General features: G+C 33.2%; 1 protein-coding gene across 6 annotated transcripts in view; it reads left to right on the top strand.

Moving 5' to 3' along the window:
* Positions 1 to 19090, top strand: part of FOCAD (focadhesin) — a 352199-nt gene that overhangs the window by 295739 nt on the left and 37370 nt on the right. For all 6 annotated transcript variants that reach the window (XM_031969053.1, XM_031969044.1, XM_031969047.1 and 3 more), the window contains 4 exons: positions 12374 to 12521; positions 14552 to 14671; positions 17037 to 17159; positions 18504 to 18581. In XM_031969053.1, coding sequence (XP_031824913.1) covers positions 12374 to 12521; positions 14552 to 14671; positions 17037 to 17159; positions 18504 to 18581 — 469 coding nt within the window. The remainder of the gene's footprint in view (positions 1 to 12373; positions 12522 to 14551; positions 14672 to 17036; positions 17160 to 18503; positions 18582 to 19090) is intronic.

Below are 19090 nucleotides of genomic sequence, written 5' to 3'. Positions count from 1 at the left end.
TCTCTAGGGTTTAGGAAATAGAATTTGAGAGCATACATTTTAGAGCAAAAAAGACTTTTAATGCGGCATCTCTTTCATTATACCATCCTGGAGACTATTAAGTAAGTACACTTGAACATAATGTAAAGCTGAGGATTTGGATCTTTATTAGGAATGCCTTTTAGGAATTTGTTCATAGAGTCAGATAGATCATCAGGATATTGAGTCTTGTTACTAAAAGTACTTGGTTTATTGTTATATTTCATATATGACATCTTGTACATTAAGTTACTTGGGCAATATGTACATAGCATTTGATGTTTCCAAGCTTTGCTCATTTTATTTAATCTACAGAGAAGTCCTTATAGTTTCACATTTATGATACATTGCTTTTTAAAATTGAAGTTCTCCTCTGCATGTGAGAATGTGGTTAACTTAAGCCCTTGACAGACTTGTAGTATATTTCTTCTATGGAAATTTGAGTTCAAATTCAACAATCATCTTCAATTAATCAGTAAACAAACATTTATTTATTAAGTGTTTATTATTTACCAGTCACTGTGTTAAGCAATGGAGATGCAGAAAAGGGGAAAAAACAGGCTTTGGGGAGCTCATGTTCCAGTAGGGAAGATTTTTATGCAAACAGCTATGCATTTGAAAGATAGATGCAGAGCAGATGGAAGGTAATTTCATAGGGAACGTACTACTATTTTCCTGTCCAGAGCCTCACACTGAATGCTAGTGAATAGATAAAGAGAAATATGATATGATCCTTGACCTCAGAGTCTGGTAAGAAAAAGTATTTTCTAGTGAATAAGAGAACATTAGTATACAGCAGAGGCACAAAGAAAGCACTATGTAAGTCCTGAGGCAAGGTGATAATTTCCAAATAGTAAAACTTCATGCAGGAAAGGTGATGTCAAAAATGTTTCCTGATGATTGTTTAAGATTTTAGCAATCTTTGACTTGGCTGGAGCCTAATAAAGGCTGTCTGATGATATCTGAAGCAGTTTACATGATCTGAGGCATAGCCAGGAAAAGATCCACTCAAATCTATGAATTAGGAAGAAAAAGCTAAAATTTCTTGTTTATAGTTGGACTTTATACTACGTGAAAAAGGCTTTGTAGTTTAAAAAATTTAAAACTGCGCAAAGATTTTAAAGGACATCCTTCATAATGCTTTACATTCGTTGCCTCATTTGACCTTCATAATTACTCTCTTAGTCACCTAGTACAAAATATTATTAAGGGGAATACCCTTTTATAGATAAGGAAATTTAATCTTAAAGGCTTAATGACTTGGTCAGAATCACATTCTTGTTGACATTCTGGACCTAAACCCAAACCTTCTTATTCAAAATTTCCCACCATATATCATGCTTTAGTATAATGGTTCATATTGGATATGGTTGCATCTTTTAAGTCATAACAATAATAATAACAGAAATAGCTTTTATGTAGCTTTTAAAGTCTGAAAAGAGCTTTTCAAATATTATTTTATCCTCATAGCAACTGTGAGAGGTGGGTGGATAATATCATTTTACACATGAAGAAACTCATTAAACATTCACTAATGTCATTAAATATTATATACCTACTATATGCTGGGCATAGTACCTAGCCCAGAGTAAGCACTTAATAAATACTTCTAACACCCCCCAACCCCTTATGAAATCCTGTCAGTAAGTAGTTAAGTAAGATTTTGGTGTTATTCTATTGTTTTTGTCATGAAGTAACACTTTTTGTGACCCCTTGTGAGGTTCTCTTGGCAAAGATAGATTTTACAGATGAGAAGCTGAGGCAAACAGGGTTATGTGACTTGGCCAGGTCACATAGCTAATAAAAGTCTGATTTTAGATTTGAACTCAATGAGGTGATTCTTCCTGACTTCTAAGCATGGCACTTTAACTACCCAACCAAATAAAGATTGTAAAATCATGTTATTTGGTGTTTTTCAGATTGAAATCTTGTTGCCACCCTTAAGGTTATTAAATATGTCTCCTTTTTTGCTTTGTGCCATTTTTTTTTAGTCCCTCCTTTTCTTTGACTTGCAATTGGTAGGTCTTCTTATTCCAGATGTGTGTAGAAGAGATACTTGGAAATTTATCAAAAAAAAAAGTTGCAGAAAATTCATTTATCCCTAGGGGACATCTTAACCTCTCCACAAAATTCTCACTTTTTATTTTCAGCCACACCTATTTTTAGTCACACCAATCTTTTCCTTTTGTATTTCTGTCACAATCAAAACTATTCATTTTACTCCTTAGTTTTTTTTTATTTTGTGTGTGTTTCATATTTATGTATACAAATATGTGTATTATAATGTCTGTATTTTAATGCATAATATATTGTATAGAGTTGTGTTTAGGGGGAAAATGATTAAATAAGAAAACTAGATATTATGATATTTCATTTTTTTAAGAAGTATGCTCTACCATAAGAGATAGCTTCTTCTTCCCTTTGGCCTGTTTTAGTTCTAGTTAACTCCTGAGGATATAGATCTTGATAAGCTTATGTAACTAAGTACATTATCCCCCATTTGAATGAGATTGCATGAATCCAGGAAAGTCTTCTCTTTAGTGAAATTGCAGGAACATTTCTTGAAGTGTTTAATAGACTTGAGAGAGCGCAAGAAAGTGATTTCAGAATTCACCTAGAGCAAATTTGGCATGCTTCAATAGATGCTGACATTTACTGAACACCTGGGCTTTTAAGGAGTTGTAATTATACATTATAACTTACTGCCATCTACTGGAAACTTAATATGGTAGTGGTGGTGCAATTAGACCAGTGATTCTAAATGCAAAGAGTAGTTTTTACCACTAGATCCATACTGTGTTCCTTGATTGAAGTCATGCTATAATTGGGCCCGGTGGGGATAGGACAATCTCTCACCTCATCTATGCTAAGGAAACTCTCTGCTCTAGACCAGGCCCAGTTCTGGGAGACACTGACTTTTCACCTTTTCCTCATACTCTTCAACTCCCTAAACCTCTATTCTAGTACCATGGAACAGATTTAGTCAAAATTAGGTTTTGCTCATAACTGGAATCTGCCCAGAATCAGGGATGGGTAAATGGATGGATGAATAGATGGATGGATGGATAGATGGATGGATGGATGGATGGATGGATAGATAGATATATAGATGGAGGGATGGATGATAGAGTGAGTTGTGGATAGGATAGATAGATAGATAGATAGATAGATGGATGGATGATAGAGTGAGTTGTGAATAGGATAGATAGATAGATAGATAGATGATAGAGTGAGTTATGAATAGGATAGATAGATAGATGGATGGATGATAGAGTGAGTTGTGAATAGGCATAGAGGCACCAAAACATAGAGTTGGTATTTAATCCTTACACAGAAAAAAGATGTTAAATACATAATACTTATAAACATCTATTGACAGAAAGATTTAAAGGTTTCTGTAGCCTAAATAATTATTTTACAGTTCTTGTGAACTCCTTGAAGGCAAAAATTGTCTGTTGCCTGTCTCTTTATGTCTCCAGTGGGCTATACTTGGCCATTTAGTAGGTACTTAATAAATGTTTATTGATTGACTGACTGACCTATATATAGTTTGTTTTATATACTTCATTGCATGTTTTCTACTCCATTAGATTTTGAGCTCCTCATGGGAAAGGACAATTTTTTTTTCTTTCTTTGTATACCCAGCCCTCAATACAGTGCCTTATACATAGTAAGTAGTAGGTGCTTAAAAATGCCTACAAATAGAAAGACCAACTCTCTTAGGACATTAAGACTTTAACTTCTTTGGAATGTGTAGCATTTTTCAAGACTACTAATTGGTCTTTTTAAATTTTTGTATTTCACCTAAGCTCTGAAACCTTCAAAGTCTGTGTCTTCTGGTAAACTAAGCCAGAGCTTTGGTTCATCCTCTTTTTGATGTTTACCTGCCATGGACTAGTTTTTGAGAATATTTTCACTTAGCACAAGTCAGTTATTGCAAAAGGACACAGGACTGTCAGAGCTCCCTGTATGGTCTTTAAGCCTGAAGGTGCATCTCAGCCTTGATACCTGTTCACTTAAAATCAGGAAACATCAAATACACAAAGGGCAGCCCAAAACATAGGATCAGGCTCCTCTAGACAGAACATGGGCTTTGGCTGGTGTATGTTTGGCAGTTCATTATGTTTAATCTACTTGCCAAAAGATCAAAATGCTAGGAAAAAAAGAGTACCAGTGGTGGTCACTTCCTTTTTAAGGGACATTGAGTCTTTTTCTAGCTCAGTGACCAATAGAGGAGTGTTTCATCATCTCCCAAGTACCAAGGCTTGCTCAACTCTGACTCATACACACAGCCAAATGGAAACAGCCAGGCGTTAGCTCATCCCCCAAACACCCGAGCCCTGAACTCTAACACATGTGCTCTGCCAAGATTTAGAGCAGATGCTTTTGCACATATTCTCTTCTGTGTCTATACTATCTGATGAATTGAGTATGTTTTGGTTAGTTCTTTATTGATCATTTACATACTTTGTAGGCTTATTTTCCAATTATCAGAGAATTAGATGAATGTTCAGATTCTTGCCTTTGTTATTTTGGAAAAAGTTTGCTAGTGTGTCATATATTAACTGTGTGTGTGTGTGTGTGTGTGTGTGTGTGTGTGTGTGTGTGTGTGTTTTATTGTCAGCCCTTTTGTATAGATGATATTTTAACTGACTAAATTGACCATTTAAAACAGTTACTGGCTTATCATCTGGTATGGTTTGAGACTTGGATCCTTGTTATTGTTAATTAATATTTTTATAGAACACTCAAGTTAGCAATCATAAGGTCCATAATTGTCTATTTAATGTACTTTCCCTGACCATATTTTGTCCTTTCTAAGTTGCTCAGTTCATCAACACATAGCTGCTCTTTGTTCTTGTGGGACAGACATCTGTGAACAAAAATCAGTCCAAGTTGTGTGTGGTCTGGCAAAAATAGGAAAATGAGCATTAATGTTAAACTGAATGCTTTAGAACAAAAATAAAGATCTTAAGGTATCAGGGAATTTGAAATTATATGGAAGTAATTCAAAAATCAAGATTTGAGGCTTTTCTCCTGTCCTGCCTTACGCACTCCGTTTTAAGCAAAAGGGCACAACTTAGGTCTAGATAAACATAACAATAGCTAGAGGAAGATTGACTATGAGAATAGACATAATTTTTAAAATTTTAAATAAATAAGAACTAGAAAAAGCATATTTATAGGAGTAGATCTTGGACATTTATTAGTTTGTAGGGAAGTGAAATGCTTTTTTTTTTTCAAGGATGGTATTTCTGAAACTGTTTTATAAAACCTCAGGGATTCTGCAAAGTAATACAAGTAGTTCCAGGAAGACACTTTAATGGTAATCAGACATATCCTTTGAATATTGAAGCACTTGGTGTTAATATATTTGGATCAATTCCCTGTACATTTTGGACATCATACTTTTATTGGTGATATTTGATATAAACATTTCCCCCATTCCATTGTTTCTCTTCTAATGCTGTCTAATATTGATTTTATTTGTGAAAAGCTTTTAAATTTTATGTAGTCTAAATTGCCTTTTCTATGTTTTGACTTCCTTTTGATTAGTCAATAATTCTTCCCTTAGCCATAAGTTTTATATTTGATCTCATTCACTTACATTTTTTAAAAAAAAGTTGTAAATCTTTTGATTCAGGTTACATACCAATTTTGAGCATAATGTAGTATATGGTGCAAAATATTAGACTAAATTGAATTTCTGCTAAATTGCTCTCTAGGTTTACTAGCATTTCTTATCAGAGAGTCCTTCCCCCAGTACTTCATGCTCATGGTTTTCTCAAAAGCTAAACAGTTTATTCTGTTATAGTTATAATATCTATATATCTGTTTTGTTTCCTTAATTTACTTTGATGTATAGGTTTCTGTGGGTGAAGGTGTGTGTGTGTGAGCGAGAGACAGAGACAGACAGAGGCAAAGAGAGAGATGCAGATAGATTCAGAGACAAAGATTTCATTTGTATATTAACCTCTGAGGGAGTCAATTCCATGTATAAGTACTACTAACCTATTTCTACCTGCTCTGCAAACTATGGTCAACACGAATTTAAGCTGTATGCACAGGCACACTATGCTAAACACTGAGGATCTAAAGAAAGAATATAAAGTTCAATATTTCAGCAGTGTTTGTCAGCTAAGACACTTACTATGAGTTTCAGCAATGGGGGTAATTTGGTCTTCTCTGTTCATATCAAACAATATATGGAAGATTATTTCATTTTAAGAACCACTATTTAAGAAGATACTGACAAATAGAAGTATATCTGGAAGTTAGTGAAAGTAGAACCATGCCATTTGAGGATCAATTTAATGAATAGATTTTTTTAGCCTGAAGAAGAGAAAACAAAAGCAGAAAGCATTATAACTCTACTATCTTTCCATAAGAGAGATTAGGCTTATTATACTTATTTTTAAGGATCAAAACTAACAAGAGGGGTTGAAACTTGAAAGAGATAGATTTTGGTTGATTGAATGAAAATCTTACAAATAATTTAACAATGTAAAAGCATAATATGCTATTGCAGGCAGCAGTGGGTTCCTCCACTTTGAGTGTTTGAATAATCAATTGTTGGGCACTGTATTATAATATCGTAGATTTATGGACAGTATTATAGAAGATAGGGAATGCAACTTTGACATTCTGTCAAAAAGACATAGTGTCTTTTGGATTATTTGATTAGTATGGCACTTAAAATATAAATTAACTATTATATTGATATGATCCAATCATGTACACTGATTTAAGAATCAATATATAATTGAATCACATGTTGATTATGCTTTGTCAAATTGTCTTCCAAATATTTTATGTAGTTTATACTTATTCCCTATTCCATTATTGTTGCCTATATTTTGTAATTATGTAGAAATCCTGTTGAATTTTGACGCTTTATTTTGTAGCTTTCAAGTTTGCTGAAGTTGACAATGATCCTATTTAGTTTCAGTATTTATTCCATAAGATTTTCTAAATAAACCATCATTTTATGAGGAAATAGGGATAATTTAATCTCCTCAAAGCTTATTTTTATGCCTTTGATTTCTTTCTCTCATGTTTGCTAGGATTTTCAGAACTTTATAAAATAATAGCTAGAACAGAATCCATCATTGCTTTCTTCCTATTGATGTATCCTTGAGGCATATAATATTTGCTTTTTATTTTAGAGAGGTTTTTTGGTGACATTAAAAGATTCCTCTAAATTCATGCTTTGTAAGCTTGTTGTTGTTTTAACATTAATGAAGGTTGTACTTTGTCAGAGGTTTTTTCTGCTTCTGTTGAAGTGACCATGTAGTTTTAGATATTTTTATTTTTAAGATGATTAATTATGCTGATTTCCTAATGAGCTATATGTTATTTGTTATACTGTTATTTGTCTGGTATGAATCCAGCTTGATCATAATGAATAATTCTCTGGATAAATTCCTATAGTCTTTTTGAAATTATTTATTTAATTTTTTTATTCAATATTAATGATATTGGTCTGTAGTTTACTTTCTTTGCTTTCTTTCCCTGCTTTAGGCTAAAAGTACAACTGCATTTGTATCAGAAAAGAAATTCAGTTAGAGTGCCTTGATAGCTTGATAGAATTCTTCCCTCAGTCTCTTGGAACCAGGAGTTACATCCTCTCTTCCCTCACCCTTCATCGTTTGCTAATTCTTTTAATGTTTTTTTAAAAAATATCTATTTGGTTTTTTGTTTATCTAGGTATTTTTTCTTTTTGAAATAATTCTGTTCTTTTGAGTTCTTGATTATTGGTATATAACAACATAGCAGGTTCTGATCATTCTTTTTACTTCTGGTTTTGTGGTAATTTTTTCTTACTCTTTTGCTATTTTGTCAATTTGATTTTGTACTCTGTAATCAGATTGACTAAAGAGCTATTATTTTAAAAAGTTTTTTCTATTTCTTTTTGAATATCTATAAGAACCAATACTTAGCTGTCTACCTTCTTCCCTTGCCCTGAACTTGAAATTACATACTGGATCATCCCAAACATTTTTTATTCATTTCATTAAGACTATAAATGGGATTCAGTCTGAGAGGAAGCATTTCTTAGTCTTGCTTTTATGTAATGTCTGTGTATAGTTAGGCTAATAATAATAATAATAGCTAGCATTTATGTAAATATTTTAAAAATTTTTATTAAAGCTTTTTATTTTCAAAACATATACAAAAATGAATTCTTTTTGGCCTGAGGCAATTGGGGTTAAGTGACTTAGCCAAGGTCACACAGTTAGGAAGTGTTAAGTGTCTGAGATTAGATTTGGGCTGGTGCTCTATCCACTGACAATTTTTTTTAACATTGAACCTTGCAAAACCTTGTGTTCCAAATTTCTCTCGCTTTCCCCATCTCCTCCCCTAGATGGCAAGTAATCCAATATATGTTAAACATGTTAAAATATGTTAAATCATATATATAAAAATATATATATATGTACACACGTATTTATAGAATTATCTTGCTGTATAAGAAAAATCTGATCAAAAAGGAAAAGAATGAGAAAAATGAGAAAATAAAATGCAAATAAACAACAACAAAAAGAGTGAAAATGCTATGTTGTGATCCACACAGTCCTCTCTCTGAGTATAAATGGCTCTGTCCATCACAATATCATTGGAAATGGCCTCAATCATCTCATTGTTGAAGAGGGCCATGTCCATCAGAATTAATCATTGTATAATCTTGCTGTTGCTGTGTACAGTGATCTGGTTCTGCTTATTTCACTTAGCTTCAGTTCATGTAAGTCTCTCCAAGCCTCTCTAAAATCATCCTGCTGATCATTTCTTCTAGAACAGTAATATTCCATTACATTCATATACCATAACTTATTCAGCTATTTCTCAACTGATGGGCATCCACTCAATTTCTAGTTTCTTGCCACTACAGAAAGGGTTGCCACAAACATTTCTGCACGTGTAAACACTTAAAAATTAAGAAAACATTATACATATATTATCTCACTTCATTCTCAAAATAATCTTGTGAGGTTGGAAGCTATTATGACCCCCATCTCATAATGAGGAAACGGAGGCAGGCTAAGTGACTTGTCTAGACCATATAGCTCCTATGTGTTTGAGGTAGAATTTTAATTTCTTTCTGACTCTCAAATCTAACTCTCTATCTCATATGCTACATAGCTGCTTAACAATGCTTAAACTAAAGGAGAAATTGAAGTTACAACTCAAACTTTATTTAACTGTTCTGTTGTACCTTTTACAACCTGTCACACTATAAATATAATTTTATTTTTAGTTGATTTAGTTCACTATGCCTTAAGGGGTAGGGTGTTATAGTAGATAGAGAACTAATCTCAGAGTCAGGAAGAATTCGGTCCAAATCTTGTCTAGATACATTCTGACTATGTGACCCTGAGCAAGTATTTAAACTCTAGATGCCACAGGTCTAGACACCCCTCCCATCAAAAAAAAAAGTTTATCAGTTCAACCTTACCAAATAAAATTGCATGATTTTTCTATGCTTATCAGATGATGGGAAATTCCAGTGACTAGAACTAGACTTTATTATTCTAATTTTTTTCTCATGAAATCTTATTTAAGTAGGTAGTGTTAGGCACAAATAATTGTGATACATATACTTGTATAATATTTGTCAAATTTTGCATCACAGTTAATTTTTTAGGGTACAGGAGGAGGTTATTTTTCTCATTTCTTATACTTTTAGCTACATTGGTATGGAAGTCAACAATGTTTTTTTCTTTCCGGATCTCAGAATAAAGCAGAGAGTTTTTGCAGTCTATATTAAGCAAGAGCCCTTAGCTCTTGTTTTTCTCTGCAGAATATAATTTGTCTCAAAAGAACGTAGCATTCAGATGTTAGATGGTGATTAAAACAGTTGCAAAAACATTATCTTAGTTGAGTTTGTTGTTTAATTCATGTAAATTCTAACAACAGTTGTGCTTCAGTAATGATGAACTGATGCATCGGCTTGTTTTTGAAGGATTTTTTTGATTGCCAGATTGTTCTGAAATAGACCCACCAAATTGAAACAAGAACATTACATTTTTGAATGTTCCTTTTTCTTGAGGATCCTAATACAGAATCATGGCAGGCACCAAGAGGGTGCCTTGGTTTGACATATGGAGCATAAGGCCAGGAATCAGAAGCTCATTTGTTCCAGTACTCACTATGCTATAAATGCAGTATATGACCTTGAGTGAGCTACATTTCTGAACTGTCAAACCTCTTGCTTTGGATTTCCTTTCATGAGGTATTTTAAAGCCTTGCTTTTCAGAGACATCATGGGAAGTAAATGGTAAATACATAAAATGATTTTTAAAGTGTCTTGGTGCTTAGGTAATAGATATTATTCTAGTGCAAAGTTATATAATGCATAAGTATTTAAAGTAGGCTCTTGGAGAAATGCCTTGAAAAAAATGTCCTCAAGCAGAATCACTGAAGAGAAAATTGAGTTTTGTAAATGAGCAAGACTTTCATTGAGCTCAGTTTTTTAAAAAATTAAACACTATCAATGGTTACTTCATTCTCTTACAAACTTATGATCATATTAGTCATGGTTTCTAGATGGGCATGTTGGATAGAATGATGGATTTGGATTCAGGAACCCCTGAGTTCTTATTCTGTCTCTGACATTTAATAGCTGTTTAATCTTTGGTAAAAGATTTAACTTTAACCTCTCTCAGCTTTCTGTTTCTCATCTGTTAAATGGGTACAATAATAGCACCTACTTCACAGACTTGTTTTAAAGTTCAAATGAGATAGATAACATGAAAAGTGCTTTGTTAACCTTAAAAACACTAAATAAATAACTAATTATTTTTCTTACGAGGAGAGTTCAAAACTAAAGATGTATTTGTGATTTCAGAAGAATTGTAGTATAAAGTAGAAACTACCAACAGAATTTCCATGTGAACTGACTTGTGACAGACCCAAGTATTATGTTTAATTGCTTTTCTGACTCAGTGATAGCCAGAGAAGGTAAAGGATGGAAAAGAATTGATATATATATGTGTGCAGAAGAAATTGTGGCTTCTCCTTTTACCCCTTAATTTTTAGTTAGGTATAAATAGAAAATACAAAAGTATATAAAAGTAACCCACAATGATGCCTTGTTTTTTCCTGTTGTATTGCTCCCCCTTATCTCCTCTATTTCTTAAATTCCTACCCAACTTTTAAGTCCAAATCAAATTGGACCTTTCATAAAGGCTTCTTTGGTTCCTGTGCCTTCCCCACTTGGACCTTGCAAAAAAATTGTTTTTGATTTATGTTTCTTTAATGAATATATAATACAATATTCTATATTTGTGATATAAAATATTACCTCCTCATTATTCTGTATATTATCTTTGTGTCTTATTCTCTGTAAATTTGTGTGTCTCATTCCCTGATAAATCTATAAGCTCTGTGAAGGGAGTAAACCTATCTTCTCTAGACTTTATGTCTCCATACATGGTGTTTTGTACACAAAAAATGCTTAATAAATAAAATTAATTGATCATTCAATTGTTTCTTAACAAACATTAATTTTTCTGTGTGTGCCTTTTGAGTACAGAGGCATGTTTCCATGGAAGGAGGAAGAGTTAATGAATACAGTATAAAAATATTTACTTATAAATACTTCATCACCTTAAAAGATTTGGCCATAGTTGACTCTTTTCAAAATGAGGTGATTAAGGCAATTCCAATAGACTTGTGATGGAAGTGCCATCTGTATCTAGAAAAACAACTAATGAGACTGAATGTAGATCACAGCATAGTATTTTCACCTTTTTTTGTTGTTGTGTTTACTTTTTTTTTCTTTCTTGTATTTTTTTCCCTTTTGATCTGATTTTTTCTTGTGTTGCGTGATGAATATGGGAGTTTTAGTTTAGAATTGCACATAGTTAACCTATATCAGATTGCTTTGCTATCTTGGAGAGGGGGGAAGGAGAGAGGAAAGAAAATTTGGAACACAAGGTTTTGCAAAGGTAAATGTTGAAAACTTATTTTTGCCTATATTTTGAAAAATAAATTACTATTTTTAAAAAAGAGATTTGGTCCTAATGAGTTCTCCCTATGCTAATACAGGTGGCAGCTCTTCTACCTGTAGTCTATATTTTAATGAGTTGCTATGGTAAAAACCACATTCCTTATTAGTCCCTCATTTCATCGTGAGGAGTTTCTTTGAACTTTGATATGTCTTCAAGGTGATACTCAAAAAACCTTTTTTACTCAAATGCAACCTGCTAGAGCTTATACATTTTTCTTATAGCCACCACAAACAGCAGAATTAGAATCCATTCTACTTTCCCAGTATTCTCAGCATTATGAACTCCCCTACTGAGCATCCCTTGAATTTCCCGTGTTTGGAGTATGTTTTCTTCTTCTCTCCAAGCACTGGTTGCATCCTGGGAGTAGGACTTGTCCTTTCCCTCATGAGCCACAACAGTCAGACTGAGTCTCGAGTTCACATTGCTACAGCTCTTCGAAAACTCTCTGCTTACCTGGATGACAGTGCGGACCAGAGCAGAACATTTCAAGAGGTAAGAGGCTTTAGGATAACGTTTTATGCCTAACTTTGACCTTTTATTTTTTTTTTTTTCTATTCCTGATGTTTTGCTTCTCTTACTTTAGCCATTTTTTTATTCTTTGATGTTGCTGCATGAATTGGCCAGCAGGTTATATTTAGGTAATTTTTTTTTTTTTTTTAAAGCTATTTGGCTCTTAAGATTAACTTCATTTTAAATCTGGTGGTTAAATGAGTGTATTTATTGAGAGCAAAAACCTAAGTTAGTTTCTTCAGGATATATTCTCTAAGAAAAATGATATGATTTCAGACTGAAGGCTAAATGTAACTTTGCAGAATTGTGCTAAATCAACATAGAACCACCTCCACCACCACCGGGGCGGGGGGGGGGGGGGGGGAAGAAGAAAAAAAGATTCAAAACTGTGAATAAGCCAAAGATACAGCAGACCAAATACTTATTAATTTTGTGAAACAGACTAATGTGAGAAATAACATGGGAATTCCTTTGCTACCCAACAAACAATGAATTCTCTATTGCATTGTGAAAACATTCCTATTGGACTGCCCTATACATAATTTGGGTGTAGAGATTGCGGTCCATTGGGCATACAGCCTGCATATGTTAACCATGTTTAGATGGAAAGCTAATACTGGAATCCCCTAATGCCTGCCTCTGTTATACCCAGGTGGAACTAAAGAGCCTGTGCCATTCTCTTGAAGGAATAGGGGATGACCTCATGACCAGCCAGATTCCCCCTTCATTAAAGCAGGTTCTCTTTTATCCCAGGCTGCCCCATGAGCTATTGATGAGTGCATAATGGCTTCTGTGTTTCCCTGGGTATAGCTCCTCTGTTTTCAGCAATGGGGCTCTGTTGAATTGGTGAATTTCTTTGGGACACACAGGGTTGAAGTTTTGTTCTAGGACATGCACTCCATTTCCATTTTTAAAGGAGTGTAGGGGGTGATTTAATAATATTGTTTTTTAAGTGAAAGGAGACATTTTTCAGATAGAGGGGCAATTTAACTAATAAATGAAAACAAGGTTTTCACAATTAAAGCAGCTGTCTTGCTGCTAATTTCTTTGTTTCTTTAGAACATTTCATTTATGAAGCCTCAAGTGAATTGTTATTTTTTCCCCTAGAACACTGTTGAATTTTTAGCTTTTGAAATAAGGGAACTTTGTAGCACTGGCAAATTGCAAGCTGTAGCAAGTTTTCCATTTTATCTTGAACAGACATATAAAGATTATAAAAATAGAAACAGAACATTGGTAAATGTGATATCAAAAAAGTACTCCTGTTACTTAGTTGTAACAAATACTGTGCTACAATATAACTTGGTTGTAACAAATTATTATGCAAAAGCACAATCATTTTCCAATCTTAGCCCTACCTTACAATTTCCTTATTCCCTGTTGGAATTAGGATTCTTTGCTATGGCTGTTATACATTATTTAATTATACTTTTTTTAGGTTTGTTTCTCAATAGAAAGATTATATGATTGGTCTTAGGCTTTATTTATGTATCTATAAGGTTTCATACTGGCCAAGTGTATTTATTTATTATACAATACGCGTATAACATTGGACAGATCTTATGGAGAATTCATGGAAGGATTTGAGCAACAGTGGCATAGATTGGGCCAGTGTGGATGGATGGTGATCAGTATCATTGGAGGGAATTCCTACATTGATGAAATCAGCTGTACTGAAGCACTGAAGCGTGGTGTGCATATTTATATATTAAACCAACCATGAAGAAAGGTATTACATGCCTAGGGCATAAAGGAAATAATATAGCAAACCAAAGAGGAAATTTAATATACCATGTTCTGTCTTCCATTTCCACTCCCCTTTGCCTTTTTTTTTTTTTTTTTTTTTGAGTGGTTCATAAAATTCTCTGTTTGTAAAGAAACTCTGTTATGGGTAGATGCTTCTATTCCCATAGACTATTGAATGATTTGGTAGAATGTTTGTAAGTGTTAAATTATGTCCTTTTTAATTCTTATAGTTATCTTTATCATTTTTTCCTTTGTGCTTTCTTTAGGTCCTTGCCTATTCTCTCAGTTGTGTGTGTACTTCAGCTTTCAGCGCTGGAATCATTGATGCAGTGGAGGCTGAAGATATTATGAATAAACTTCGGACATTAGTTGAAAATAACCAGCAGGTCAATGGATATATCCTGGATTCCTTCAGAATTATTCTTTTCTTTGGGTGTTTGCCTTCATGCATGTTTTCAGCTTCCCTGGATGCTGAAATTACAGTGGAGATCTTAAATCCAAAAAATAGATGAGGAAATTTCATTGCATTATCACATTCAGTCTGTGTTTTCCTGTGTATCATTCTAAAACAGGGATTCTTAACATTTTTTGTGTCATAGACTTTTGGCAATCTGATAAAGTGTATGGATCCTTGTTATATTGTTTTAAAATTCATTAAAATACATAGAATTACAAAGGAAATCAGTTAAAGAAAAGTCTTATTAAGCAAAATTTAAAAAAGAAATTCATAGGAGTCACTCTGAAATCTAACCTTAGAATCCTAAGGAGTCCAGGTTAAGAACCAGCATTCTAGACCCTCTAATAATTCTCTTCTACTTCTTAGCCTGGCATTTTGTCATTTGCCTTCCCATTAATGTTTCTCTTAAAGTTTCTCTTCATGCAAGAGAATTGAAAGACTTTTCATGTTCCAAGTCATTGCTGAAGAATTTTAAAACAAAACAAAATAATTCAGATTAAAAATTTTAATTCTTTGATTACAGGGTGTAAGAATTCTATAAAAAACGAGAAACTAGGAACTAGACCTTGAAGGAATATGAATTATTTTTGCAGTCCTACCCCATTTCACAGATAAGGATATGGGAAAAAATGACTAAATATTCTTAGGGGCCATGTGAAATGTCAAAGGCTGCATTCAAACTCAGTTTTCTTTCCTGACAATCACTCCATTCCTATTTTCACTACACCACATTGACAGATTGTCTGTTAAAATTGAGAGAGCTACCAGACTGGTTACATTGAACAGGTAGCTCTTCCTTCCTAGTTCTAGTCCTTTCTTACTGCATGATGTCATCAGATTTGGAATTAGAAGAGACCTCAGAAGTCATCTTGTACAATTTCTGCCTTTTACACATGAGAAAAATGTGGCCTAGTGAGATTAAGTCCCGAGCAGGACCAGAGTGGTTATGGATGGAGTTGTGCTGCTTTGCAGCTTGCATTGGTGAAGTTACTGTTTTTTCTTTTCTAACTACTGCTTCTTTGAACATCCCTGTGCCCACTCACTCAATATTTTTTGATTATTGCAACAACAAAACGTTGAAGTTTGCCTTCAAGGTCACTCTCTTAATCATGTGCAGGAATTAGCCTGCCTACTAGTTCTGTTCTGACCTTTGCAGATTTGACACTATTTAAACTTGCTTGGTTCAGACTTCCCTGACAGTGTTGCTTCCTGAAAACAGCTAAATTTCTTGTGCTTAGTTGTGCTGTTTCTGTTACAAACCAAAATCCAGCCCCTATAAATTCTATTAACTACTGATTTTCTCCCCATTGTTTGACTGGATTGAACAAAGATTTCTTAAGATCCTAGCAATGAATGACACAATTGTTGAGTGCTTATTAGGTATAAAAGATGAGGATTCAGATAGGACAAGTAAGACAGTCCTAGTCTCTAGGAGCTTACCTTTTAATAGGGGAAATAGTACATGTAGTACATGTGGAAGGTTTCAGCTAGAAGTCAGACAGAAGAGGTTCGTGTTTCTTAAGGTACAACAGCAAAATAACAAAGTACTTGGGTACCAGACATGCAAAAATAAAAATAGCAGAGAAACTCTGTCTACAATCAGTTTATCATTGCTAGTCTGCAGAAATTAGGAAGATGATAATTACCCAGATAAGGAGAATACAAGGTAGAGCTTATTAAAAAAATTTCAATAGTATTTAATTTTTCCAAATACATGTAAATATAGTTTTCAACATATATTTTTGTAAAACTTTGTTGTAAAAAAAAACAAAAACAACATATGTTTTTGTAAAAAACAAAAAAAGTTTTGTAAAACTTTCTCTGTAAGAAAAAAAACTTAATTTTTTTCTCTCCCTTCCTCTCCCCAGGATATTAAGCAATCTAATATAAGTTAAATATGTGCAATCAAAGTAGAGTTTAAGAGAAACAAAGGGGAGAACCAAACAGTTTGGAAGAAAATTTGAGGATACAGAAAAGACTTTCATTTTGGAAGATTAAGAAAATCTTCATGAATTGAATTTTTTTTTTAAAGATTTTAACATGTTGGGATGGGGAATAAGTGCAGGGCAAATGAAATCATCTGCATTAATATATAGAGGTAGGAGATAAAAGAATGAGATTGGGTAGCAACCAGCGGTTTAATTTAGCTGAAGTTATAGGAAATAGTTATGGAAAGATAATAAGTTCAGACCCTGGAAAATATCTCTGTTGATATGTATGATCATTTTTAACTTTTGTCATTTTCCTTCTTCTATCCCTTTCCTTCCCTGTTATTTTTTTTAAAATCCCAACAGAATTCAGGTTTTTCCTTGGCATTAGGGAATATTGTTCATGGTTTGTCAGTGTGCGGACATGGAAAAGCAGAAGACTTAAGCAACAAACTACTTCCTGCATGGATAAAAATTGTTCTTACAGAGGTGAGTCATTTTTTTATATAGTGTTTTTTTAGAATCACACAAAACATGAATGTCTAAAAACAATTTGAAGAACCACCATTTTTGCTTCTTTATTGAGTATATCTTATGGAAGATATCTTTGGCTAACTGTTTCATGTTCTTTTATATTACCTTCTCACCATCCATCTTAGATATACATCATTATGATACATGTCCTTCTCCCAATTCCCCACCCCTAGTACTAGAACAGTAATCAAAACAGCTTTACCATTGCTGTCAGAAAGGGTATGTCAAAGGACTATTTCTTCACTCACCATTTTGGTAACCTGCTATATGTGTTTTCTTCTCCTATTAGAATAAAAGCTCCTTGAGCAGAAGAGCTGTATCAAATTTGTATTTCTATCACCAGTGTCTAGCACAGTACTTAATAAATACTTTTCCAGGGATTGATTCATTATTGATTAAATTTCTAGGAAAGGACAATAATGTTAGTGTCTTTGCTTTTACTTCCATTTTTAGAAACAATATTTTGTTTTAAATAAAGTGAGTTGGAGCTGTTGTGATTACATAGTTTCTTTATTTCTCTTTGCAAATTACTATTGAATTTGACCCTTCCTCTTACCAGACAATGATTTCATATTTCTTTACTTAGCTGATTCTGAAATAACTTTGTAGTTTACCTTTTTATATCTTAGTAAGTTTCACATTTTGTGATGTTTAGCATTCCATATCCAGAAACTTCCAACTTTCTTCTTGAAACTGCTCTTTTTGGTTTGTATTTCTGAGACTTCTTAGTAATCTTTAAAACCTTTAGCTTCTTTTATTTCTTAATTTAAACCATATTTTCCAGTGTGCATGTGTGTGTTGTGTATGTATGTGTGTATATATATATATATACACACACATACACTTATATACATGCTTCCTTGTGCTCATCTTTGCATTACAATTGATCAAATTTCAAAGTATCTTTTGAAAAAATCTTTATCACTTTCAGATTTTATCATTCTCCCTAAGATTTTTCTATATTACCAACTAATCTTAGTTTATTTGCTGAAATTAATGTTCAAGGTGTTCTATTTTCTTATACTTACCATAATATATTGTACATATTCTTGCTATTTTAGAAAGTTCCTTCTCAATGGAATCAAATCTTTTAGTTCATCCCTTTTCTTACTTTGCCCTAATGCTTTTTTCATTAATTACTTATTTAAATAATCAAGTAGGATAGTGAACTGAAGGAATTGGGATGAAATGACTTTCTAAAAGGATGAGTAGGTCAGGTTTTAACAAATCTCAACCATTTGGCTATTTTCATTTATTGAAGTTTTTTTATTATTTTTTATTTTTTTATTTGATTTCTAGGGTTCTCCTACAATGCAGTGTCTAGCAGCTGTTAATGGTCTTGTTGCTTTGGTTGGTTCTGAAGGTGCAATCATGCAGGTAAAATAAGAGACACATCTACCATATGTCCCTCTATCAAGGAGATAATTAATAAATAATAAATAAATAATCTCATTTTTTAAATGAAAGAAGAAGATCTCTTTTTGAACTTTTAACTTTTTAAAAAATATAGATTGTCTTTTTAAGACCATAGGGAATACAGGCAGAATGGCCACTCTAGAAGGCTTGGGTTCAGGGCTACCTTCTGATACAGATTCATTCTATGACAGTCTCTGGATCGGGTCCTCAGCAACTCTAGGACTATGCGTTCCCCAACAATTACTAATCTCCATCGATAGAGGAAATTTCCTCACCAGATATGCTTTATACTAATAAAATCATACATTTTGCCAAAAAATTTAAATAAATACAATCTGATGATAGTATTTAAAGAAGATTCTTCTTTTTAGTTCAATTTCATAAATCAAATGAGCCTAGCTGTCCAGAGTGATGCTGAACGGAATATTGTTTTGCATGCCAAATTCTTACTATTAAAATCGATAGATTCA

This window comes from Sarcophilus harrisii, chromosome 1, assembly GCF_902635505.1.
Source record: "Sarcophilus harrisii chromosome 1, mSarHar1.11, whole genome shotgun sequence".
Lineage (NCBI taxonomy): Eukaryota > Metazoa > Chordata > Mammalia > Dasyuromorphia > Dasyuridae > Sarcophilus > Sarcophilus harrisii.
The sequence above is the reverse complement of the archived record's forward strand: the minus strand, read 5'-3'. Positions and strand labels throughout refer to the sequence as shown.